The 27607-nt window shown below is 40.2% G+C and overlaps 1 protein-coding gene across 5 annotated transcripts in view; it reads right to left on the bottom strand.

Annotated features, from left to right (window-relative positions):
* Window positions 1–6004: 6004 nt before the first annotated feature.
* LOC113917668 overlaps window positions 6005–27607 on the bottom strand; it is a 58213-nt gene continuing 36610 nt past the window's right edge. For 4 of the 5 annotated variants that reach the window (XM_027585570.1, XM_027585569.1, XM_027585571.1 and 1 more), the window contains 2 exons: window positions 8543–9227; window positions 6005–8318 (listed from right to left, as the gene is read on the bottom strand). In XM_027585570.1, the coding sequence (XP_027441371.1) occupies window positions 8004–8318; window positions 8543–8974 (747 nt within the window). In that variant the 5' untranslated portion in view covers window positions 8975–9227 and the 3' untranslated portion in view covers window positions 6005–8003. The remainder of the gene's footprint in view (window positions 8319–8542; window positions 9228–27607) is intronic. The other variant, XM_035729271.1, reaches the window with a different exon arrangement.

Below are 27607 nucleotides of genomic sequence, written 5' to 3'. Positions count from 1 at the left end.
AAGAGGAATATGTTACTTCTTAATCACTGAATATAGCAGTTCTGAATCTACCTTTTTACAATCAGCCTAATGCTGATACCACACCCCATCCCACTTAACTGAGGAAAACTTCCTATTCAGTCCCTCTGGGGCCTCTCTTCCTATGTGCCATGGTCTGAGAGTTGTGTTCAGTGCCAAAGCACTGCAAAAGCTATAAGGAAACAAAATGTTGTTTCTGTGAATGGTACTTTTAATTTTACACATACTGGAATTCTGTTCTTTGCTGAATCGTTTATTCATTTACTTGACATTTACTGAGAAGTTGTTATGTGCTTATTGTGCTTGGCACTGTGCTAAGCACTGAAGACAAATTCACAGTTAGACTCCTTCACAAGTAGACACTAAGAACATGCCCCATGGTCATGTAATAACTGGGTTCTCTATACAGAAATAACCTCTGTCTTACCACACAGAATCTCTTTCGGTGTGGTGGTGATTCCACTATCTCTGAGCCATGCTCAGGATACTGAGGCTGAAAGCCCCAACATTTAGGATCAGACTCCCCAGGTACCTCATACAAAGGCCTTTGAGACCTCACAACCTCTTCCCACACAAAGCAGTATTTCAAAAAAGTGTCCTGCCTACCTGAAGATAACAGAAGGGTATTTGTTGTACTTGCTGTGTGCCAAGTTCCAGTCTAAATTCCTTACATGTGGTATTACCTCCTTTAATTCTCACTGAAGCCCTGGGAGGTAGGCAAACCATTCCTATTCTTCAGATGAGCAAATTGGAGCACAAAAAATGTACTTGGTTTGAGGTACAGAGTTATTACGTGGGAAAGCCAAGAATTGAACTCAGACACTGGGTTTGTACTGCTCTGTTGCCTTAAGAACAGATAAGCATTTAGAAGTTCCCACCAAACTGATTCTGTTCAACTTTCATGTTTAATTTTTGACTAATGTAGAATGTGGAACCGTAAGTCAGATCATGACTTTCTGCATTCTTCATGATACAGTATACTATGTGTTTTCACGTAAGGGTTTCTTTGTAATTGTTCCTTTAATTTATCCACTATTCTTACAAAAATATATTATTCATAAGCAAATGGTAAAACAAAACAAAACAAAACAAATGGCAATCATCTAGTCCAGCTATATCGTGGAAGGCAGCTAACCAAACAGCATATTCTTAAAGGTCATTACTGAATCTGTGTCAATGCCCTTGCACATCTCTGTTCCTATACTTTTTTCTTTTGGAGTTTGCTAATTTGGGCAATGTTATCTCCTTAGAGAAGATCAAGAACTTGATCTCCCTCTCAACTATGAATCAAAGCCAAGTATAAAATACAAATATGGAGTTTGACTGGCCCCAGCTTATTTCTCACTACTCCCCACATGTCTAAGCTACTCCATGTCTCCAACATATAACTTAATATTGCCACATCTGTACCTTTCTTCATGATGTTCTCCATCAGAATCATCTGCTTTTGTGTCCTTCAAAGCTGCCCACCATTTTCCTCTGGAGGGGACCTCCCCCTGAAACACTACATGGCCAATACCCCACAGGCCTTTCTGCTGTTCAGATAAAAGTCCTACCCTCTCTCTTTACTCTTTCCCTTGTGATTGTCTCTGCACCACCTCTGCCTATATTCAGCACCTAACTTTCTAGCTCTGTCTTCAGTTCCTGACCCATCTCTTGAACTGCCTACCCTTGGGCACAATGACTCATCCATAAGGGCTGCAGCATTTCTGCCAACTTTCTATTGGATTTGGTTACACTTGTGCTCTGGCTCCATCCAGCCTCCAGGACTCTATCCAGTAATTTTTTTTTAAAGATTTTATTTATTTATTTGAGAGAGAGAATGAGATAGAGAGAGAGCATGAGAGGGGGGAGGGTCAGAGGGAGAAGCAGACTCCCTGCTGAGCAGGAAGTCCAATGCGGGACTCAATCCTAGGACTCCAGGATCATGACCTGAGCCGAAGGCAGTCGCTTAACCAACTGAGCCACCCAGGCGCCCCTCCCATCCAGTAATTTTAACCTAACTGCAGGACTGGATAAATCTAGACCATATTCTTCCTTCAAGGCCCAGCTCAAAATTTACCTATTCCGAGAAGGCCCCTCCTATATTCCATCTTGCAATAATCTTCCCTTTCAAGGCATTCTATTACTGCGTACTTAACACTGCCATTCTTCGGAGTTCGTTTGAATACTTTTGATACTATTCAGTAGTCACTATGTGAGTGCTTCACTTATTTTCTCTGAACATTCTATAAGTTACTTGACAACACTGAGCAGTTTTTCTATGTTTTATGTATGTTTCCTTTGTTTCACTTTGAGATAAAATAGCTTCAGTTTAGGCACAGATATTCCATCCATGCTTATTGAGTGGAACAAAAATAAAATCCAGATCACAAAACACTGGAACTTAATGACCCTAAGTCTTGGTGCAATATTCACAGGTAGGTAAGGGAAATGGTGAGGAGGGTATCAAGATACAGGGAGGGTGGGGTGCCTGGATGGCTCAGTCGTTAAGCATCTGCCTTCGGCTCAGGTCATGATCCCAGGGTCCTGGGATCGAGGCCCACATAGGGATCCCTGCTCAGCAGGAAGCCTGCTTCTCCCTCTCCCACTCCCCCTGCTTGTGTTTCCTCTCTCACTGTGTCTCTCTCTGTCAAATAAATAAATAAAATCTTTAAAAAAAAAAAAAAGATACAGGGAAGGTGTTTACCCAAAGACAATTTCTCCAAAATTCTAATGCATCTAGGAGGTGCTTCAATCATCATTTCTTGAATATTTCTTTCTACAGTGGTGCATTAGGATATCTCCTATCATTCAGAGGATTTGAGCAGAAAAAGTTAAGAACCACTACTCTATTACAGCCATTGAATAAGCTATCTTTATAATGAAGTTTTCGGGAAAATGCTAATGACTTATTCAAAAAGATGTTGCATTAAGCCATGGCAATTTAGGACCAGATGACTGTCTCTTCTATAAATCAAGAATAAAGGCCTAATTAATATGGATTTCACAGGTTGCAACAATAAAGGTGCTTTAGCTTGCCAAGTTCTGGGGTAAAAAGTTTCTCTAGAGACACTCAAATTGGGAATAAACAAATATTAAATCTTTTTGCTCCACATGATGCCCCCCAAAATAAATTTAGTTCTCTTCAAAATACTGACATGAGTAGCTTACCCTTATATAGCACTTAGGCAGTTAATGTCTTCTTTTGTTTTCTAAGAGTTCAATAGGCATGGCAAGGTCAAAAGCTCTCTACTACAAAAGAGCCAGTAGGCTTTTTCAGCAAGGTAACCTCAAGAAATCCTCAAAACAACCTATGGGGTGTTAACAATCTCCCTTTTTAGATGAGGAGACCAAAGATTAATGAGTTTCAACAAACAGCTGAAGTTACACAATAGCAAATGGCAAAACTTGGATTCCGTATTTAAGTTTTTTAACTTTTAAGTCCAGGCTCAGACAGATATTTCCCAACTACTTATTATATAATTACATAACACATTGAATTAGACACAGAACTTTGCTTCATAATTTTAACCTTAAAATGAAACCAGATTTTAAATTAGGATGAATGGTAGCTCTTGAAAAGAGGTGATGGGATGACTATTTTCTCTTTTGTCTATTATCTTTTTTATATAAATTTTAGCCAGAGATTTTTATTGAGCATCACAAACCAAGTAAGAGTTTGGGTACAAAATGCTGATTGAAATGTGTTCTTTTTTTTCTGGTTTCACCGTCTTTATAATTTTGCTTTCTTCCATGTGAAGAGACAGATATTCAGGGGATATTTCTCATGGTAGTTATTAAAAAATCCCAGTTACTGTTTCATCACTCTGTGTGAATGGACCTATTGTCCTGCTCACCAGAAGGGCTACCATTGTAATGATCCAGCACTGTGTATTTTCACAGACATCCTCAAATCAAAATGGTAATTACAACTAGAAGAGAAGTCAAGTTCACATCAGAAATCATTTGTGATAGAATTTCAGAATTTTGAATTCGTTTAAAATTACGTAACTTGTGTAAAAATTATTTTAACCTGTGTTGAGGTTTCCTCTTCGTGTACACTATTTAAACCTCTGTTAAAATAGCCTTTTTTGGGCCTCTCACCAACTGCAGGACTGACTCTAAATCAGGAGGTGGGAAAGAGGGGAGGGAAACAAGGGTGCTCGTCAAAGACATCCTCTAGCACCGGGAACCAGGAGGGTAATAACCGTGTGTCTGAGACAGTTCATCACAAAGGTTCCATGATGGGAGCAGCGCTGCAATTCTTTACAGCTGACAGAATACAGCTCAGGAAATCTGCCCCAATCCAACCTTCCATGTACAACAGCTGTCCTCGTGTCTTGAGTTTGAAAAAAAATGAACATTCCTTGACCACACAGTCCAGTGGTTTGAATCTACCAGTTTTGTTGTTCTTTTATTTTGTCCTGAAAGAGGCCTTGTCAAATCAAAATGAAAAGAATGTTTTGAAGCGTGAGAAAATTCAAATTTCCTATTTAAAGCCTGGAGTTCATTAGTAGCAGTAGACTCACTTATTTCAAGGGTCACTGGGTTACCTAGAAGAGCCTGTCTCTCTGCTACCCAAATCCCAAACCATTCACCTGAAAACAGTTTAGAAACACTCTTAAGTCTATTAGCTTTCTATGGGACCTAATTCATCTTTGCTGTGCTTTGTCTTGTGATCCTGTCAAGTCGAGGGCCCTGCTTTGATTATGTGCTATTCCTTTTTCTCTTGATCACTTTTCAGTTAAGTAATTGTCTCGGTTTAATTAGTTGTAATGATTAAAACTTTGTTTATATTACACTGAAATTCTATTTTATCAATGACACTTACGTTAACTATTTTACTATTTACTGCCCAATACAGAAGTTTTACCTGGAAGAAATAATCTTTTTAACGGACTTTTTTTTAATTGAACTATATTTATTATACAAGCATTAAGGCTAAAATATAAATTTTGGGAAATAAGAGAAATTGCCTGTTCTTGACATTACAGACTTAGACTGGAAACAAAGAGATTTTATAACATTGTAATACTGGGAGGTAGAATGTAATGAGTATGGGTTTCAGACTCTAACAAACCTGGGTTTCGATTCTGCATCAGGACTTACCAGGACATTTCTGAACTTAAATGGTCTCATTTGTAAAATGAAAATATTAGTATCAACCCCATGCAGATGGCTTGAAGATTATAGAAGAAGGGTATAAGGTACAATATTGAATCTAATGTTAGTTATTGTTTCCTTTAGCTTTGCCACTAAGCAGCTACGCTATCTTGAGATCGAGCGACTTCATTTCTTTGTGTTTCAGGTTCCTCCAATAAATAAGGACTAGATCATTTCTATTTTTTCTGTTAAAACTCGGTTAATAAGTAAACCCTCTCTATTGGTTCTCTGCAATTCCACACTAAGCAGAGTTTTCTCATGTTAAAATTTTCCAGGTGAGTAGAGGTGGCCTTAGTTGGAATTTGGACAGTAGTGTGAGGACAAGGTGACAAAAACAAAATGTCCAGCAAGAAGTGTTCCCATACAGAATGCTGGGACAAGAACCAGAGTAAAATCAATCCCATTTAGAAGATAAAACCACAGGTGAGTGGTTAAATAAAATGTTTAGAGAACTTGTATTATGATTCCCTAGCAGATGTAATGACTACTTTCTATTAGTAGAAATACTTTCTATTTTTTCCATAGAAAAAAAATCACTGGAAAAGTTTAATCAGCCTGCCTAATCTCAGCTTATTCAACTTGTAGCAATGAGCATCCCTGCCACCTACCTAGTTGTGTGAGTTCCCATGAGAAAAAAAGGCAACGAAATACATTAAATATGATCATCTTTATACTTGTCAAGTATTTCTGTTTACAACACATTGACAGTATCTGTTTATCTGCCTTGTGGGGAAATATTTTTTTTTTAAATGACTCCTAAGCTTTATCTCTCACCAATAGTGGTAGGTTTTATTTTTAATTTGTTTTTACTTTGATACAGATTTACTATTTTTCTAAATATATTTTGCAAAAACAACTTTATTTAAAGACATAAACCATGTTTAATAATTCAAGCTATAAAGACAGCAACACAGAATGTGAAACCTGGGAACACATACTTTCTTCTTTACAAATGCAGCAGGGGAGACATGGACATCTTTTCCCCCTGTTTGTGGTCAAGTGGTCGAGACATATGAGCAAAAGAGTTTCAAAACTAAGTGCTTATCCAGATCTTCCCTTATCTGTGCTTGGAGTAAAATGGGACAGCTTTCTCAAGTCAGTCTGTAGTCTAAATTTGGAATAAATAAACTTTATATGAAAATCAGCATTGTAGATGGGAGTGACATATGGTTAACCAGGCTGGAATGAACAGTTTTTCTATGATAGAACAGCTCATCCTGAAACACCTTATGATAAGAAACAATAACAAAGCATTAATGGCAATGCTAATATCTACCTTCCTTTGAGCTTTTAATAATAGTCTCCATGACAGAGGACTTTTCATACATTATGCCTTGCCTGGCAGTACGTTTCTTATATTACATTGAGAAAATAGGTGCATAAATATACTCTAGATAATTTGAAATTTCATGTAATAGCTTGAGCCCATTTATAATGCTCAATTAGCTCTATTAAAATTCCATACTCTCTAAACAATCAACCATTCTTTAGACAACTAAAGGTATCAAAGCATGACTGACTTGAGAAAGCTGTCCCATTTTACTCCAAGCACAGAGTATAACATTTTACAAAATTCCTCATTCCAACTTGAGATCCTCACCACATCACAAGACTTCTTCCAGGGCAATTTTTACCAATTACCCCCAAGGCAGCCTTAAGAATCTTTACCACTGCTCCTGCATGTCATTCTATTCCCTTCCCAACTTCATTCTTCCAACACTACAAAGCCCTATTCCAGGCAAGAAAGCACAAAACAAACACATTGGTTATATTCTCTAATTCTAGTGTGGTAACCATCAGGGTCAGTCCTAAGGAAGGAAGACAATAAAGTATACAATTTCCTTCTAATGCAGATACTTTATACATTTATTTCTACTTATACTTTTATTTATTATTCTTATATGAATTTGGAAACAGGGACAAGTAGGAAATAAAAATAATAACAAGTAATTAAAGCTACAGTGAAACTCTCAAACTCTTCTTAAACCTACCCTCTCAAAGTAGGATATACAATTAATTTAAACTCTTAGTGTACATCCTGGGAAGAGGATTAACCTAGTATGCTGAGACAACAATGGGGAAATGAAACAATCTTAAACTTTAAGTACTTATTTTCTTTAGGGTTCTCAGAAGAACTTGGGATTCTGAGAGTCTGGCTAAAGAATAACAAGGAAGGAGCCCATTACCTTATGTGACTAGGTTTTTTAATACGTATGGCTAGAGAACACCAGAGGTACATTCAGAAGAAAGAGCCAGATAGCTTACTAACAAGTGACAAAAAGAAAACCAAACAACAATTAGAGATGGAGGAGGTGGTAGTGTTACCCTGGCCAAGAAATGTAGCAACCATCATTCCCTGAGGCATATCTAAATCAAGCAGAAGGTGGCAGAAGTTCAACAAAGTACTGAGGATGAAGAATTCAAAAGGAATCTCTAGCCAAAGACAATGAGAGGAGCTGGACATGAGATGTCTCCACTTGGTGGCTGATATCTGGAAACATTACTCAGGATGATGGGATGGTATGGCTTCCATCCTCACAGAAGGTAGTGAGACTTGAGCTAACTGAAGACATGAGCGACACCCACATGACTTTTGGGAACCACTGCTCCAGAGTGAATGCTACTTCAGCCTAATAGGAGGAAGTAGGAAGCAATCCCACTACTGGGGTAAAGTGTTAAAAACTTCAAAGTTACTTTGCTTTTGTCGCTTCTTTAGGCTTAAGGATCTCAGCATAAAAGCAGCTCTCTTTTCCATAAACAAGAACACAACCAAAGGGAACAACAATATGGAGAAAGCTATAAAACTCAACACAGGGAGAGCCTGTATTGGTATCAACTTGCTACAGGCCCTCATGAGGCTGCACTCTGTTTTTGCCCAGATCCCTCAGCAGGCCAGGTCTCAAAGACTTAGCATCACCTCCAGCCTCCACCAGCTCAGTGCCCTGTCTTCTGGAGGGCTTCCACTTCCGAGACCTCGAGAAGGTCTGCCAGACACAGCTTAAGAAGCGACCAAAGCAGAGTGGTGGTGATGCCAAGGATGTCACTGCAGGAGAAGAGGACCCAGGCTCCGGGGACACTGGGAGCTCACAGGGCTGGATTGGACACTCCTGATGCATCACACAGGAACCCTCCTCCTGCTGACTCTGTAATTGGGCCTGCAAGCAGAAGAAAGAAGTTAAAGCCCTCAATGCCAACACACATACACAGAGAGGGCATCACCCTCTAAGCCAGTTCATGCTCTATCTGGGCCCAATGATCCCAGTTTGTTCCTCAAGCTCTTTATCCCCACCTCCTCTCACTGCAGGAGAAGAGGTGTCATTATTTTTCCTAGGAAAATGTGGCAAGCCCAGAATTTTGACACCCCACGCCTCATCCTTACCTCACTGGGAAGGTCAGGATCGTCTTCCTGAGCACTGAGGATGGTCGGCTTCGCATCTACCACCTCATCTTCACTTTGTGGTGGTACCAAAGGTGCTGGAAGTATCGGGGGGCAGTGGGTCTCCACTTTCTCCTTCCTCTTGCTCTTCCTCATTCTCCTTGTCCTTATGGCCTTCCTAAGATTTCTATGCTTTTTTGGAAGTGGATCTAACTTTCTCCTCTGGACTGGAGGCATGACAGGATCCTGTGAAATATCACCTATTTGACTCTCAGATGTCCCCTCCAATGGCTCTGATGATGATTCCAAATTTCTCTTCCAAGGGTCATTCTCCCATAGGTGGAAGGTCTCCTCAGTATCTTGAGTATCTGGTGATATGTTCAAGTCATCAGTGACATGTTTTGGGATGGAGATTGGAGATTCCCAACCTCTCATTGAGGGTTTTTTTTTGACCCACTAGGCGGACCCCAGCCAGCTTTGCATGAACAAAAAGCTCACAACAAAAGGACCAAGAGTCAAATGCAAAATGAAGTAGTTAGTACCCTGACCCTTTCCAATAATTTATCCTCAGCTATCACAGACACAATATTATACTGATCTCAGATTTCTCTCTGGACTTCTCTAAGGAATTCAATGGCTTTCAGAGATACTCCTCAGTTTGTTCTTGGCCTGGGAGATCACAGATTTCCTAAAAGGAGAGAGAAGATCATTGAAGTAATTGCTCCATTGATAGTGGAGTTCCTCCTACTCACAGAAAATGTAGGATTTAATAAGACTCTGCCAAACATAACATGAATTCCTCAACAGAAACAGTATTTAGCAACTTAACCAATTTCCAAAGCAATATTTTTAAAAGTAAGAAAATTCTCCATGTATATCAGAATCACCAGGGGGTGCTCTTTGAAAAAACAGATTTCTGGGATGTACCCCAGACCTACAGTCAGAACCTCTAAACTAAAGCTGGGTTGCAGGAATTTGTATTTTCTCCCAGGGAACCTACACTCTAAAATATGTACTCTAAAACCTGAAAACTACTGCTTTAGAAGGACACTAGATCCAATATTTTATGGGGCCATGGGGATGACTATTCTTAAAAACATGCCACTTTCCCCTATAGGTTTTCCCTTATCATCTCAGCCCATAATGATCTCTCTCCTCTGAACTCATTTAGTCATCCTCACTCATTTTGATGTTATCCTTTATTATCTTCTATTATAATTTAACTTCAAAACCTTGTAACTCTGTCTTCTAACCAGAGTATAAGCTTCTCAAGGGCAGAGACTCTTAGAGTTGTTAGTTCTCTACAGTGGCTTGCCAGTATTAGTGCTTCATAAATTGAAGAAGTGAATATAAATATGAATAGGTTTATATCCCAGTGTACAATGATTGATATGAGGCTTCTCTGTATGAAGAGTTATAGAGCAACAGAATGTTAAAAAGAACATAGGCCCTGGGGACAACCTAATTGAATTCCCCTAGGTTTACAGATGGGGAAGCTAAGGCTCAAGTATAATGGCCTGACTAAAGTTGGGGTTGACAAATTTTTCTGTAAAGGGCCAGATAGTAAATATTTTAGGCTCTGTGATATAGTCCTGCCACGAATATTCCTCTCTGCACTGCAGCACAAAAGAATTACATAAACAAATACTCATGGCTGTGTTCCAATAAAACTTTATTTACAAAAACAGGTGGTAGGTCAGATTTGGCAGCAGGCTATCCTGTGCCAACCCTGGCCTAAAGCCATACAACTAGTTAGCAGGTTAGCTAGGATTAGAAATCAAGTCACCCGATTCCCAGCAAGTGCTCTTTCCACAAAGGAGTAGACAACTGTAGAATGAGAAAGAGTTTTCTCAATTAAAAGAGGGGCTTTAAAGGAGGAAGAGATCAAAATACATCTGGGTGTGTTATACTTCTAAGATGGTTTTCTGATGACCATTAGTCATTTACACAAACAACTAGTAGCTGAATTCTGAAACTGGCCAATTTTCAAACAGACTGCGACTGGGTGGGGTAGACTGAATATTTTCTATCACACCTGCTTAGGAAAGCATACTATCTGGTCCCTTTTTTACTGAGCAGAAAACCCTGCAGACAGGTAATGGAAAATACTTTCCTCATTCATTTCTTGAAATCATCATGGCCTAGTGAGTACACAGTGCACAGTCCAGTGACCAAAAGTTTCAAGTAATTACCAGAGGAACATGGGGGCAGAGATAGGATAGGTTATCTAAGAAGCTAAAACCTCACTTCCTAACCCAAGATGCTCTTTAATAATGAAAATGACCCTACTATTAAAGATTAAGTACCCGAAGTCTTGAGGTTATTTTATATTCTGGGCTTTCTGAGAACTCTGAGGTCCATCCAGAACTCTCTGTTCTATTTTCATTTCCACCCCTAATGTGTTCCTCATATCATTACTCTGCCTTCACCAAGTAGATGATTAACAAATATCTGCTGACTGACAGACTAATAGATGGATGAATAAATAAATGAATGAATGAACCAAATGCTATTAGAAAGTTCCTTGATTTTGCAGCTATAAAAATAAACCAGAGTTGGTACATTGTGCAAGAGGAAGTCTAATATTTTTTTAAGTTACCCCTCAGTGAAGCTAATAGGGCCGTCACATAGTGTAATGTCAATAAAAGTTTCATGAATGAATTCAAGCATTTGATGTAAGCTACTTAAATTACATGTCAAGTACAAAGTTATCCTGCTCATCTCTCTCTCTCTCTTTCTCTCTCTCACACACACACACACACACACACACACACACACACACACACACACACACAATGGTATCTAAATACAGAATTTACTTACTAATACGTTAACATGGAATTCTTTGTAATTGGCTTCAGTTCTGCGCCATTAGGAGAGTTTGGTAAAATCTTTGAGAGAAGAACACTCCATGGGATAAACGAGAGAATGCAGGCTCAGGTTAAATCTGCAGCCTCCAGCAGAAACAACTGTGTAGGCAGCAACTACAGAAGCAGCCCTTGATGCCCCCAAAGAGGTGGGCGAGGACTCTAAAAGAGAAGTCTGCTGGACAAATTCAAGCCTCTAAAAGTCAACCTGGCTTCTTCACCGCCTTGGCAATGGACCTGGGCCAGGTCCTCATCATGCCTCACTGTATTTTGACAAGGCTCTATTCCCTCCACCTCACTCTCCACAAAGGAGCTAGAATGATCTTTCGAAAACAAATCTGACCTGTCACCCTCCTATCTAAAGCTCTGCTCCCTAGGCCCCCCAACAAGATACTGGTCCTTTGTGATCTGACTTCATGTCTCCTGTCCTACCTCAAGTCTACCACTCACCTTCAGAGAGCATATGCTGTTGGGGAAGACAGACCACTTGCCATTTCCTGAAGACACCGTGCTTTCTTAAACACTCTTCCTTTTGCCTACTATGCGTTTTTCCTCCTCAGTACCTGACCTAGCTTTAAGTATTACCTCTTCTTAGAAGGCTTAGCTGACTTCCTTAAGCAGAAAACAAACAAAGAAACAAAAACAGATTCAATTTATGTACCATTCTGTACCTACAAAAATTATCCCATTGAATTTAAGCCGTTTAGAGATCTATGGCCTTCACTAGACTTGGTGTTCCCTGAAGGCAGGAACTCTTGCTTCTCACTTGATTCCTAGTGTCTCTGTGGTGCCTGGCACCTGCAAGGTGGTCAGGATTTATGGACTTCAAAATGCAGTTGTTTAGTCTGCCTCCAGGGCCCGAGCTCTAGAGGCCAATTCACCCCTCTCTCTCTGAATGAACAAACACGCTGAAGTCTGGAGGACAAAACTGAGAAGCTATGGCCAGGACTCAAGAGCCATACATCCAGCTACCAATTCAAAGCCTGTGTCGTGAGTAGCAGGTTTCACTTGGGAAAGAACGAGCTGAGCAGGCAGTAGTTAGCACTACCCAGCACAATTCTATTCTAGGAGCCTCCTTCCACCCACTTCCTCATGAGAATTACAAGGAAAGCTAACAAAAGAGGTCCCAATCAGATCCCTGGCTCCCTGCAGGCATACTTTCCTCCAGCCTGGACCACACTTCTCTGTCTTGCTGGTCGATTCTCAGCACCCCTTACCCATCCCTACTTCCCCCACCCTGCTCCATGTGGGAGCCTTCCCAAACTCTCAGGGATGCCTGCATTGCAAGTTTTCACCCACAATCGGCATTTTCATTCCCACAGGACATATACCTAACTCCAGGCCTTGGTTCTTTCTTTGAGCGCCCCTACCTGGGAAACCTGTCCCTGGGGCTAGATGTGCTCATATGCAGGGATGTTGTTCAACCCACAGAAGTCATTTGCCTGACCAGAGGTGAAAGAGGTTTATACCACATCAATCTCACTGACTCTGGAGCCCATGATTCCCCTAGATTTCACACATCAGAAAGTATTGGGTATATGATACAAGTGAATTCACATGTTACACTCTGAGTCCATTTGTCTTCAGAAACCTGTTGCACTTCAGCTTTCTTTGTGATAGATTCCCCCTCACCCTTTTCACATATGACTTGAAGCAAAGCTGAGGGTATTAAAGCGTTGGATGAATCCGCTGCCTAAGCAGACTCGAAGCCAACTGAGAGGCCCTAAGACAACAAACTCTTGGCCACTGAACTTCTGGCTCGTCCTGCAGAAGAGATGAGAGAAAAATTTCACTAATCATCATTGACAGCGAAGTGACTATCCCTCTTTAAAAATGGGGAAGAAATGATTGGCACAAACTCACTTTGCTTTTCAGTGACTCTCTGGAGAATTAAATAACTGAAGCATCAGACAACAATTTTTTTGATGACCTTTCATATTAAATGAAAAGCTGAAGAGCTAGTCTCAAAAGGAAAGAAAATGAATAATCTGTGAGGGCAAGTACTCATTTCTGAGTATACAGTAACAAAAAGACAAAAATATGATCATAAACATTGTCAAATGTTGCGTGACAAATTAAGTATATTTTCATTTTCAGGGTAACATTTATTGAGAGCCTACTATGAATCAGACATTGGGAAAGTTGCTCTTTGATTAAAAAAAAATGCATACACTTGATCAATGTAATTTAAATCCGTTGTTTTCTAATATTAGCAGGCATGAGAATTACATGGAGGGCCTTTAAAACACAGATTGCTGGGGCCCAGCCCTTGTGTTTCTGCTTCAGTAGGTCTGGATGAGCACATTAGAATATACATTTCGAACAAGTTCCTGGGCAGTGCTGCTGGTCTGGAGACTGCACTTAGAGAACCACTGAATTAGGTCATCTCAAATTGAAAGAGGAGACACATAGACTCAGAACAGATTAAGGGGGAGGAGCATTCCTAACCATGTATGACCAGATGAAGATGTACAGGCTTTGAAATGATTATCTGCAGGGCTGACTCTTCCAGCCATGCTGCCATCCCACCCATCTCTTGAGCTGTTGGGATGATATGGCCAAAATGCAGTGCGCTTAAAATGTGGAAACTATTGCCCCTGGGCTTGCACATGGGTCTTTTCTCCAGGAGCACCTCTCTCCCCCCACAATTCTCCTTCAGTCTCAACCTCAGGCCAGTTACAAGCTTCAGAACTTGAATGTCATAGACACTCACTAATTATTAAAAGCCTAGGAATGCACATATAAAGTAGCCATGAAATAGTTTCATTTTCTGAAGAAAATATGTGACTATTATCCCTTTATTAAGTTCTTGCTCTTTTCTAAAATTTCATCATCTCCTTTTAAAACTTTACCCCTCTGGGTTGAAAGTCAGTGCAGAAAAGAGCTGCGGCAACCTTTGATTTAGCCTAATAAAATAATAACACCACACTCAGTGGGTGGTTAAATCTGATAATATTTTGTGCTGAATTTTCTGTAGTAATTCAATTAAAAATCCTATGGCTGGCCAACAGAAAGCATACAGATCACCAAAGTTTTACAGTATTACATTTTTTGGTCTTAAAATAGACTATATTAATTTGGTGTCTTTATTTATTAACCTAAATAGTTCAAGTAGAGTTTCTCCTAAATGTAATTTAGGGTAACCATTTATATCTGTACTGTTTAAAAACTTCAGCTGGCTCACATCATTATGGTGCTTAAAATTCCAATTAAAGTGGGAGAAACACTAATCAGAGAACATATTACAAAAGCTGTATTAATATGACCACCACAATATCACCGTTTATTAAAGGTTCTGGGGAATCAATTCATGCTGACTCCTCTATGTCCTCCTTCAATGAGCAAGGCCCCTGGAAGAGGAATATTGTCACTCAAAGCAAGCTGAAGCCATTCAGAATCACTGAATCGTTTGGTCACATCTATTCCTGCCAGGGTTCCTCGCCAAAGAGTCAATGATCCTGGGCTCTCTTCATGCCTTCTTTAATGACAGACTTGGAACATTCCAGAAAACTTTAGCACTTCCTTTCTTAACCATAAATTGCACATAACTCTCCAAATTCTTAGTCTATAATTTCTCATAAAACTCTCTGAGATCCTCTGGTGAAGATAAATGGCAAGAGTTATTGAACTTTAAATTGTTATCCTTCAATGTTATATGCACTGGATCATAACTCTATGGCTTTGGTTCCCTCACAAAACTAAACCACGAAGCCATTTTCATTTCAAGCTTAACAGCACACAGGCCCATGGGCCCATAAACACTCTTGAATAATTTCTCAAAACCAAATCTCTTCTGCAAAAACAGACTTGCAACTCAGTGGTGTATAATCTCTCCTCAAAATCTGTGAAGACTATAGTTCTCAGGCCACCCAAATGGAATGGTGAGAATAATGTTCATGTATAGAAGTGGGACAGGACTAAGAACTGTCTGTAACTATAGAACTTAGAGTTAGCTCCAGCTCCACCTCTCTATTGCCCTAGACAAGTCATCAAGCCTGGTTACTATTTTTGGGAGAAAAGGTGAGACTTCAGGTTCACCGAAAATTTTTTTTAATCCCGGGTTCACAGAATTAGTTTAATCAAAATTACCAGTTCATGACACACTGTCATCATTGCTCCATGCATGGCCTTTTTTTATATATATACTGTCTTAAATGTCATTTTTATCATATATACTCTTAGGTATACACCTGAGAAAAAGGCATGCAAAATGTGCATTAGAAATATGTATATGTTTAGAGGGACACTATACACTACAAAAGGCCTGGAAAAAATCCAAACATCCACCAACAGGATAATGTGGTAGACTCCCACAATGGAACAGTAAACAAGAGCCAAATGAAGAAACCACAGGTACTTGTGATAATAGAGAATCACTGTTTCAGTCTTTCTTTTGCCTTCTTAAATGGAGACAATACCACTTACCTTATCTTTTTTTGAGGATTAATGTAAAAATCCTTTGAAAATTATAACTAATACATGCTAATTATTTTACTCCTATATTCTCTATTCTCTGGTCCTATAAGAATAATCTGGAAACATCATAGTGAAGAACAGGAAAACAGTATAATCAGTGATACTAATTTGGAGTTACACTGCTGGGGTTGAACTCTCTAATCTAGCAATTATTTCCTGTGTGGACTCAGGTAAGTTAATTAACCTCTCTAAACCTCAGTTTTCTCTCATGTGAAGTGGAAACAAAATTAGTATGTACTTGGCACACCTGGGTGGCTTAGTCAGTTAAGCATCTGACTCTTGATTTCAGTTCAGTTCATGATCTCAGGGTCATTAGATCAAGGACCACGTCAAGCTCCATGCCCACACAAGATTCTCTCTCTCTCCCTCTCCTTCTGCCCCCCACCCATCTCTCTCTCTCTCCTTCTCCCTCTCTCTCTAAAAAAAAAAAAAAAAAATTAGTACCTACTTAAGAGGGTTTCACTGAGGTAATCCAAGTACTTAGCACACTGCCTGATACACCATAGTAAGTGTTCACATCATCAACAACTATTACATTAACAGGGATCCCTTAACATTTGTCAAATGGACATAGCTGCTTTCCCCTGTTGTTACCTACCTTACTTACCATTCACTCTTCCAATACAACACATGCACACTCATTCACACATAGATTTTCTTTGCTTTTGCCCATTCTTCAGCTCTGCATATTTAGATTAACATTGAGGATAATAAACACAATAATTAGGCCCAGAGTTCCTGCCTTAGACATCAAGACAGAAACAGGAACAATTTTATCAGATTATAGCACCCTAAAATATAAAGTTCTTCTCAAAAGAATTTTGCTCGGAATTCTCATTAAAAGCGAAGTTCATCTGCATTTTATTTAAAAGACCTGCAAATGGGGAAAGGCAACCATTTTCACAATCCACACAGAGTACTAAAAAAGTGTGGGAGTAATTCTTTAAATGTAACATAACCCAATTGGAGTAAAAAGGATTAAACTACAGTGTCTGAAATATAAACATTCTGAAGGACATATTTTACATTTGCAGAATTTGTTACACCAGGTCTGGGCAGGTCATAATGGAAGACTCTGGGACCTGAAACTAGACCTGCCACCAGGGAGGATGGCCCAGCTGCAGGTGCTGGGAGAATGTCCAGTCTGGCAGGCAGAACAAAGTAGCTAAAAAATATGGCAGCACGTAAGAGCTGATAATGCAGCTAGGAAACTGGCATCAGGAGGCAAACATGAAATAGCGGAAGCTCACTCAATATGAAAGCACCGTGTGATGCCAAGGAATTCAGAAGCAAAAAGGGACACCAAGATTCAGGCAGGCAGCATCAGACAGCCTGATCTGTGACAGCAGAGCCTCAGTCAGCCTATGGTATGGAGGCTGCGCCCTGATGGCCGAGAGAGAGGGGGAATGGCAAGTGTGAGGTTCTTTGAGGACCTGGGGAAACTTGGCAAGAATTGCAGCGCACAGTCAATCCTGAACCCAAAGAACGAGAGACATACATGATTCTCGAAATATGGCGTAAGGCAAAGGCTAGACTAGAAGCCTAAGGCGATGCTGAGGAACAAAAAGTGTGGAGTTAAGAGTTCCTTCAATGACTTCTATCTCAGGTCTCAGGTCTGGTCACAGAAAGCCTAGAAGGCTCAGTGAACAAGCTGTGGTCATGATGATCATGATGACGGGGGGGGAGGGGGTGAGGGGAGTTCAGCAAAAACTGGAGAACAGGAAGGACTTGACAATAACAAGATCAAGAAAACAGAGCCAGCAGTTCCAAAATTACAATCACTATAATCACCTTGAAACTTCACAAACAAGTAGCAGCACTCTTATTGAAATCAAATCCCAGCACAACAACCACAAAAATAATTAGGAAAGTCCATGTGAATTTGTTTTAATGAACTTGACCTATAGTAAAAAAAAAAAAAAAATAGGCCACTAACCATCGGCAAAATGCAAATCACAGTCGCAATGAAATATCACCTCACACTTGTCAGAATGGCTAGTATCAAAAACACAAGAAATAAGTGTTGGAAAGGATGTGGAGAAAGGGGAACCCTCCTGTGCTGTTGGTGGGAATGCAAATTCGTGCAGCCACTATGGAAAATAGTATGAAACTTTCTCAAAAACTTCAAAATAGAAGTACCAATTGACCCAGCAATTTCACTACTGGATATCTGCCTGAAGAAAATGAAAACTTGAATTTAAAAAGATATGTGCACCCCTATGTTTACTGCAGCATTATTTATGATAGCCAAGATATGGAAACAACCTAAGTGTCCATCAACGGATGAATGGATAAAGAAAATGTGGGGTATACATATATAAAATGGAACATCACTCAGCCATAAAAAGGAATAAAATTTCACCATTTGTGACAACAAGGATGGACCTTGACAGTATTATGCTAAATAAGTCAGAGAAAGACAAATACAGCATGATTTCATTTAACGAGAAATCTAAAAAGTAAAACAATACAAAGCAAAACCCAGACTCATTGATACACAGAACAGATTGGTGCTTGCCAGAGGGATGTGGTTGGGGGTGGCAAAATAGGTGAAGGGGATCAAGAAGTACAAACTTCCAGTTTTAAAATCACTAAGTCATGGGGATATAATGTACAGTCTAGGGAATATAGTCAATCATATTAATTTGGTATGGGTGACACACACAGAAATGTTTGCCACATCTATGGCCCAATGCAATCAGAAGAATCACCACAAAGCCATCCTTGGAAGTCAAGGATCTCCCTTTGGGGTGTGAACATTCATGAGATGGAGAAAGAGTACTTTCATAAGCCAAATATACTCCATTTCTGCTGCAGCAGCCTATCCCTTACGAGTGTAATGACCACTGGTAGCCTGGATCTCTAAACTATGCAGATGCAACCAATCAACAACTTCATAGTCAATGTCCGCATGTCCTAATAAGCAAGGGATTTTTAGCTGAATAGGTATTCATGAGCAACTGCTCCTGGAATGCTCCAAAGCCAGATAATTAACAGCTGTGTGCTGCAATTAATTTTTATTTATGCCTTAGATATTAAGGCAAGATATTATTTCTTGTGTATGACAGATTCATATTTCATGCTGAGTCTCAAAGCAGCAATAAGAAAAACAACATCAGTTTTGGTTGTTTTTATTTTCTTAATTCAACTGCTCTGCCACTGTATCTCGAAACACTGTGCTGCCTTGTATTGGGCGAGCAAATTCCAAAGCCCATACAAGGGGACCATGAGGGAAAAACTGGCAAAGGCAGCCAAGGCTTCCCCCAGGCATTCACAAGCCCTAGAGGATGCCAGAAGGCACAATCTAAATTAAGGCGATGGCACTGGAGTCTCAGCAGTCTCAATTCGCCTCCACAGCCCCTGTGGGCATGTTATTTCATTCAGCGATTGTTAATTGAACGTCCACCATGCATGAGGTACTGTTCAAAGGTTTGCAAAATAGACTGGATAGTGTTTTTCCAGATTCTTCCGGCTTTATAATTTTACAAGTCAGTAAGTCTAGAAAACACAGACCAGGACCTCGAGGAGCGTACATTTCTGAAGGTGAGACCAGATTACACAAATAAAAAAAAAAAATTAATACAAGGCAGGATCAGGAAGTGTCAAATCCAAGAGGCCGCTGTCGTAAGACCACAGAGGAGAGAGGGCTTTGAACACCAGGTTGCAGAACTCGGTGGCAGTGATTCTCAGAACTCCAGCATGAATCAGGGTTTGTTGAAAGAGATCAGTGGGCCCAACCACCAGAGTTTCCAATTCAGTAGGTCTGGAGGAGGGCCCCAAATTTACATTTCTCACAACTTTCCAAGTAATGCTAATGTTGCTGGTTCAAGAACCACATCTTCAGACCCAGGGTTCCATGAGAAGCCATCAAAGTTTACTTCACAGTAGAAAACGACGATGGAAGCAGTGTTTTGGAACAATTAATCTAGAGATGGCAGGTAGGACCAACTAAAAGGAAGTCAACAGATTTACAAAAGGGCCAAGGCCAGAGGACTAGGATTTGAAAGAAGAATCAGCTTGACTAGCACAGAACTGACTTGACTAGCAAATCGGCTATTTGGTGACTTTAGCTCCAAGGGATTCCTGATGCACAGAATGGAACCTTGAATGAGTTTATTTAGCTGTGCTGTGTCCAAATCCCTCCAGGGATGGTAAAGAATCCCTTGGAAACCCCATCTAGCCTTAATTTGGAGCTGTCCAGATCGCTCAGGCATGAGAAGTTCAGAAGCCTCTATTCATATTTCTCACAAGTTTCTCACAGTACTTGAAATCCCACCATTTGAGTCACTACTTTAGATTAAGGTGCTGGCACCCTAAAGCCTATTAAAAGTAGTGTGCATTATTCTGCACCTCAGTTAGGAACTCTTGCTCCCTTGTCACTCCCAGGGGACAAAAGTGGTTTTTCTCTTAAAACTCCAGCTTTATGAACTCAGCTCTTTCATAGTGAGTCATTTGGATCCTCACACATTCCAGCCAGTAATTGAAGACGTAAGAATCTCGGCAGCTTTACTACATGGAGAGGAATTTTGGAACAGGAATTCTATGCATGTCAGCAAATTGCAGGTACGTGGTGGTTACCAAGCTGCCCTTCTTGCTTCCCTTCAAAGGATGTTTGCTTTACTGTTTGAGGTTAGCCAGCCAAGGCCACTTAGCACCCACCCTACACCAACCACCTCTTCTCCCAGCCTCCCCCAGCCAAATGGCTCAAGAGTTTCACTACTTGACTCCCATCTGCCCTTCCCCACACCTCAACCCCACAGGCCATGCCTAACCTCTGTCCGATGGTTACAGAGTTTAAGCTCAGTAATTGGGGGTTTATCTGAAGTCACACTGAGCTTCTTGTCGCCAAGACCTGGCCCCTCTTTGCTTTGCTCAACTGTTCTGGTAAGTCACAGTATATGCCAAAGTCTCTGTCTCTATTTCTTCTGGATGTGGGACCTACCAACTCGAACTTGTCCCTTGGTCAGCCCCGGCCCTGACCCAACCCTTTCTCAAACTTTTATGAGTGACTTTACAGCTATCCGTAATTCACCCCATCCCTTTCCAAAACACAGCAACAAGCCAAAGAGCTTGAACAACGGTCTTTGCTATTCACTATCCGAAGTACGGAGCTTTCACAGTTCCACGTGGAGGAGATTCCAGGCGATTCCCTAGCCCTCCTCTACCCGCTCCTCCCCAATTTGCTCCTATGATGGCAGAATCTACTCAGTCCTTTCTACCCATGTTTCTCTGGGTTTCTCCGTCCTTGATCCAAGCACTGTCCCCCCTGCCCCCCCCAGGGGAAGGGAAGAGAGCTCCATTCTGTATCCTGGTCAGCTGGTGTGAGGGCATGCTCCTACCTTGCTGGGCTGGCACGACGAAGTGTCGGGCCTTAGGCCAGATGCTGAGGACACGGAGATGAATTAAAAATAAACAAACAAACATCATTCCTACTCTGATGGAGCTTTCATTCTAATGATCAGGTGCTGCTGACCTGACTTCCTAAATTTAGATAAAAGACCAGAAAATTAATGTGAAGTGAGAATCCTAATATTATTCAGAAATAGGCCAGAGGTTTTTGGTTTTTTGGTTTTTTATTTTTTTTTATAATCAGTGTGTATCTCAATGTGTAATAAGTCTGCTTAAAAATGACTTTAAAAAAGAAAAAGGACTTAACACCTGTTGCAGTCTGTTTGCTGGCCCAGATAGAAAAGCGTTTCTAAAGATTTTGTCACAGTGTAATGCAATCTCCCTTGATTGTTGCCCCAGGTGCCGTTCCCTCATTGAAATCGATCATTAAAAGAGGATCCTACATGTCAGATTAAATGGGGAGAAGAATAAAAGAAGGTCCTTTTCCCACCTTCCGGAGTTGGCACCAGTAAAAAAAAAAAAAAAAATGTATCCATGAAATTTTGTTTCTAATACAAACATCAACTTTTTACCTAGCAGCAAAGTTCTTTCACTTTCTTGCTAACTTGTTTCTGATTATAAAAGCAATATGTGCTTATAATAGGAAATTTGGAAAATACAGGCAAGTACAAAAAAAGAAAACACCTGCATTCTCACTGACTAGCGATCATCGCTTTTGATATTTTGGTTTAGTTCCTTCCAGTGTTCTTTATTTTTCTATGCACATAGGTATACACACACACATTTTGCATACCTCTGATCACACCGTATGTATATAATTTTGTATCCTACTTTTCATTCTCACCATTAGACAAAAAAAAAATGTGTTTCTATAATTATTTGAAAACATCAGCAAGGCTCTCTTCATGCTTATAATTAGCTTATTTTTCCCATTAATCTAAGCCCCGATCTTCTGTGAGAGACCTACTTCTCATTTACTCTAAACCTGACGTTGAAATCACACTGAAGAAAAAAGAAAAAAAGAGAAGTACTGATAATGAAATCTCTTAAATGAATTGAGGAATAAGACACTATGCAAACCACGCCTTCCTCTCTGAAGAAAATTCCAGCAAACTCAAAAGAAGTGAAGGTGATGTCCAATTCTCTCTTCAGACCTAACAGGTAGTTCTTTAAGATTTCACACTAAAGTCTAGTCTCCTGGCTATTGACCCTCACCCTGAAAGCACAAAAGGCATTTTTGTTTTTTGGAGTTTTTTTTAAAGTAAAGTTCAGAATTCCAGTTTGCAAGATAACCTGGCTTGGCCACATCTATGTTAAAAAAAATTCAAGGATTTTTATTAAATTGACATGAACTTGATATGAACCAATGTTATGATATACTTTCTATAAGAGCAAGAGAAAAAAACTTTAAAAATTGAATACATTTTATTTTATATGGAGTTTACAGGTGACAAATCATTTCCTTTTGTTTAAATTTTTTTTAAAGATTTTATTTATTTATTTAATTGACACACACACACAGAGAGACCACATGAGAGGGAACACAAGCAGGGGAAGTGGGAGAGGGAGAAGCAGGCTCCCAGCCGAGCAGGGAGCCCGATGCGGGGCTCGATCCCAGGATCCTGGGATCATGACCCAAGCCGAAGGCAGTCGCTTAACCAACTGAGCCACCCAGGCGCCCTATCTTTTGTTTAATTTTAAAATATATCTTACTTTTTAACTATGTTGATTTGGTCATAAAAGTAGTCCATAATCATTTAAACCACTTCCTTTTGTATTTTATCCTCAAAAAACCCTATGAGGTGAGTGAGTAGGCAGAGGAATATTGCTATGCTGGCTTCAGAGATCAGGTCATTCAGAACCTGGAAATGTTAAATGACTCATCCAAGGTCACACAGGAAGTCAAACAAGTGGAGGTCAAAATTTCCTTTTAACTTAAGTGCACCATTCTTTTCAGATCATCTATTTTGAGCATCTTTTATAGAAATATGGTTTGTCTAGATTCTGTTCTGTTCAGAAATTGATAGCATTCTATCCAACGCTATCACACAACACATTTTAAGAGGAAAACTGGTAGTCTCAAGTTGGCTCTAGAGGAAGGTGAAAACTACAGATGTGAAAACTATAGAAACCATGTTCTATGACCAACAATGGATGAAGGAACTTGGTATATTTAGCTCGGAAAAAAGAAAATCAAAAGGAGATAAGAGAGCTCTTTCAATGTTTAAAAAGACTGTCAAATGCTCAGGTGAGCAGACCTGTTCCATGTTGCTCCAAATACCAGACAAGAACAATGGACAGAACTTCAAAAGAAACAGATTTCTACGCAATAAGAGATTTGTCTTTTGAACCAATGGAACTGTTCAACTGTGGAGCAAACTACTCTCCCTCTAAGATGGCGAACCACGCTGCACTGGGAGGTATAAAAAAAAAGCTGTCAAGGATGCTCTGATAACCTTTTGGTTTCTGTATCTTCAGTTTACATTTCCTTTGTTTTTCTTGGCTCACTAATGCAATACATAGTGCACCGCAGGTGAGCGAGGAGAAGCTACTACAAACCAGGTGCTTCCCCACGATGTTTCCCAGCTGATAAGAATCTCTGGGGGTGGCTGGTGGCTCCCCTTGAATCAGGAGCTGCAGAGACCTCAGAGGAGAGGCCTGGGAATTGTTGGTTTTACAAGCGCCCCCGAGTGATTTTCGTCATCATGGAGGTTTGAGAAAACTTTTCAAAACATCATTTTATCCATTTAATCCTCACCATGATCCTGGAGGGCAGATGAGAATCTTAAGGCTCAGAACTCTGTACACTGTGCCCAAAGTCACACAGCAATGATGTGGCAGAAAAGGGATTCCCACTCTGGGAGTTTTCATCTGGAGCCTGAGATCTTACCTGTCCTCCACAGGATTCTGAAAGAATGACACAAAGCAAGGAAATGAGTAACCAGAGATGGGTTTCGTTAGATGCGCATTTGGGGTTTTTTAAAAAATGGGCCATGAGTCGTTGGTATGCACGGTAAAATGTAGAAGCATGTAATTTAGGCAGGGACTCTGTTGAAGTTTGCATTTTTGTCTTCCATGAATAATTGTGAAAAGGGTGTACTAACCAAACAAATAATTTCAACATGATTACAAAGAGAACAACATTTTAATGCACTTAGCCGAAGCAATTTACATGCATACAATTAATGTGCTAATTTCAGTGATCTTTAGCTATTCATTAAAACAGGCCTGGCAGGTCCTGTACTTGGCAACACTTTGTTAGTCATTTCCTGCTATTACTTTCTGAACTCAAAAGTAATCAGCCATCTATAATTTAAGACTTTTTGCTAATTAAATAGCCCTTTCTCTAATTATGTCCAAATTAGAGAGGTTAGTATGTGGATAAATGCGTTTGTATTTGGCACAAGTATTCAAAGAAGGTGATTTCTCAGTATGTGACAACAAAGACCAGTATGTGATCGACAGTCTCCAACACAGAGTAGAGGGGAATGTTCGAGTGTTCAAGAAAGGTCTTTTGACTTAAAATCTGAGCAGCAGAGGAAGAGTATTCTCTTTAAGACAGGCTTTATGCTCAGCATTGTAAACCTAGCAAAGTCTGGATTTGTTGACCTTCAGGGAATAATACAAGGATCATCTGTTTTTTCAGGCCTTTGCCCAAGAGATGAAATGGAATGAGGGTTCAGGGAGAAAAGAGTTAAAGGTTGTGTTTGCAGGAATGTGTTTGCTGACATTGATCAATGGGTAATTTTGTGATCATAGGTTTATTCACATAGAGGTTTCAAAAAACAGATCAATAATAAAGAATGGTGAAGATGCCAAAGGAAAGGTGATTAATGAAAAATATGGTGGAGGTGCAATCTGCCACAAGGTATGAATGCTCCTTCACTCAGCGCCCTATAAATAAATATGCATCCGATGGAAATAGAACATTCCCTTGGAATGTCGTTACAGCCAGGCAGAATCTCATCAGAGCCCATGCTTCAAAGAGTAGTTCCTCATGTCCACAGAAGCAAGTTTAAATTCTCTTGTGTAAAGTCTCTGTAAGCAGTTCCACTCTTGCATTATGCATGATTCTGACATCTTGTAACATGAGCAGTGTTCTAATAGTGATTTCCAATTTTATTTCCTGTGTTACATTTTAACGATCCTATTTAGGTTAGCATTTTACTTTGTCCACATATCTTGTTACATTTCCTCATATAGCATTTAATTACAGTAGCAGTACTGTAACCTAGTATTGGATAGATGCACATGGATTTAGTGTAGCCTTTAAAGAATTTGTTGCTTTTAAGCCTGTGCTTTTCCCAGTCATTCTTCACTGTGCCAATTTAATATGTAATGGTGAGTGTGAGGCAGGAGCCTAGCTCCTTACACCAGGGACCTGATAATCAGTAGTAACAAACTATGCTAAAAGTGACTACCAAAATCTCAGACAACCAAATATGACAGTGGGTTGTAGGTCTTTCCTAGGGTGATGACACTCAAGTTCTTAAATGGAAAACTCCGGGAAGGGTTGACCCTAAGTGAACTTGTAAAGAAGCCAAACACTTCACTCTTCCTCTTCTTGTGTCTCCCTCCCTCTTCATCCCCTTTTTGCAGGAGTCCAGGCTTTCCTCCCTGTTGACCTTTGCCCTTAAAAAGGACTTGAAACTGCCTGGGTGGCTCAGTTGGTTAAGCGACTGCCTTCAGCTCAGGTCATGATCCTGGAGTCCCGGGATCGAGTCCCACATCGGGCTCCCTGCTCAGCAGGGAGTCTGCTTCTCCCTCTGACCCTCTTCCCTCTCGTGCTGTCTCTCATTCTCTCTCTCTCAAATAAATAAAATCTTTAAAAAAAATTAAAAAAAAAAGGACTTGAAACCAATCTTCAGCACCTAAATGATATCACACAGGAAATATCTTCTCCACATTTCATGTATATCTAAGTGTTATTTCTCACTCTGGAATGTCAGTCCCCTATTTAAATTATTTCAGCAGTCCATAGGAAAGTCATGGATGGCTTCTGAGTAAGCAAATGTGAAACCAGTTTTCTTTCCAGATCTCCTTTTTTTAATGGTCCAGAGAAGATACGTCTACCCTGCATTATGGATAATATGAAATGCTTTCAAATACCTCTCAACGCATCACAGCATTGAGAAGTATGATTCTTTTTAAACTTTTACTAGGCAGTTTAAGCATCTTTACTGATAACCCAATGATGACCAAGTACGCTCCTCTCCACGAATGGTGACAGATATGTCAGAGAAAAGTATGTTTATGTGTAATATGTGTCAGGTATGTAATCTACTGTATAAAAAGCGACTGTTATATGCCGGCTGTTTTGCATACATTGTCTCATTCATGAATTCTGCATATACTTGCACCTGGTGTCCAGATGAGGAGGCAGAAGGCAGGGCAGAAATCCAGCCCGGGCTCTCCTGGCCAAATCTAGGACAAGATACACTGTTAGCCCTGACAAATGATAATTTCCAATAATTGGTCCCCCCAAGAGGAGCGCCTGTTTCTAATTCCCATAAAGGCGCTGTATGTGCTAGTGTGAGTCGGGTCTCATTTCATACTCAATACAATTCCATCAAGAGTGTGTGCTTATAGATGAAGACCACAGAGGTAAGAGGAGTTAAATTACTTGCTTCAAGCCCAAAGACTACTAACAGACTTCAGAACTTGAAATGAGCCCTTTAAATACGCAAGAAAGGAAGAGTAGGGGGGAAACTCACCCATTTCCTTTATGTATGTCTGCTTAGCTCAATTTTTTGGAGCTCTGTGCTTATGAAACTACAAAGCCAGTAGGTTGAGTTAAAGGCACTGAACTATACTTTGTGCTGGGTCATGACTGTAGTTTCTGAATAGTGGGCTTGGGATTGCAAAGCAAGGAGAGGAGCGAATTCGATAGCGTGGTTCAGTGGTTCTCAAACCTTAGTGGGCTTCAGAATCACCTTGGAGGGCTTGTTAAAGAGAGATTACTAAACCCCCACTGCAGACTTTCTGATCTACTGGGCCTGGGATTGACCCAGAATGTGCATTTCTCACAAGTTTCCAGATGAGGTCGATGTTGCTTACTGGGGAACTTACTGGTAGAGTGTACAGATCTACCCATCACAGAACCAAAAACTAGAACCAAACAAAAGTCACTGGTTGTAAGTGAGTCAGGAGTGTTATCTCAGAACTTAAAAACAGCACAGGTCTTGGGGCTCGTTTTTCCCCATATTCAAATGAAACTGCTTGCAGCATTATATGGCATCTTTAGCTTTCTATTTACACCCACCTTGTATTAAAGGTTAAAATAACAATGAAAGATAACAGGACACCAAACTGACTGGGTCTGGTGTTACCTGTCCAGCCTAATATAAACTATCTTTGGGAGAAATGGTACTGCTGG

This window comes from Zalophus californianus, chromosome 1 (assembly GCF_009762305.2).
Source record: "Zalophus californianus isolate mZalCal1 chromosome 1, mZalCal1.pri.v2, whole genome shotgun sequence".
Lineage (NCBI taxonomy): Eukaryota > Metazoa > Chordata > Mammalia > Carnivora > Otariidae > Zalophus > Zalophus californianus.
The sequence above is the reverse complement of the archived record's forward strand: the minus strand, read 5'-3'. Positions and strand labels throughout refer to the sequence as shown.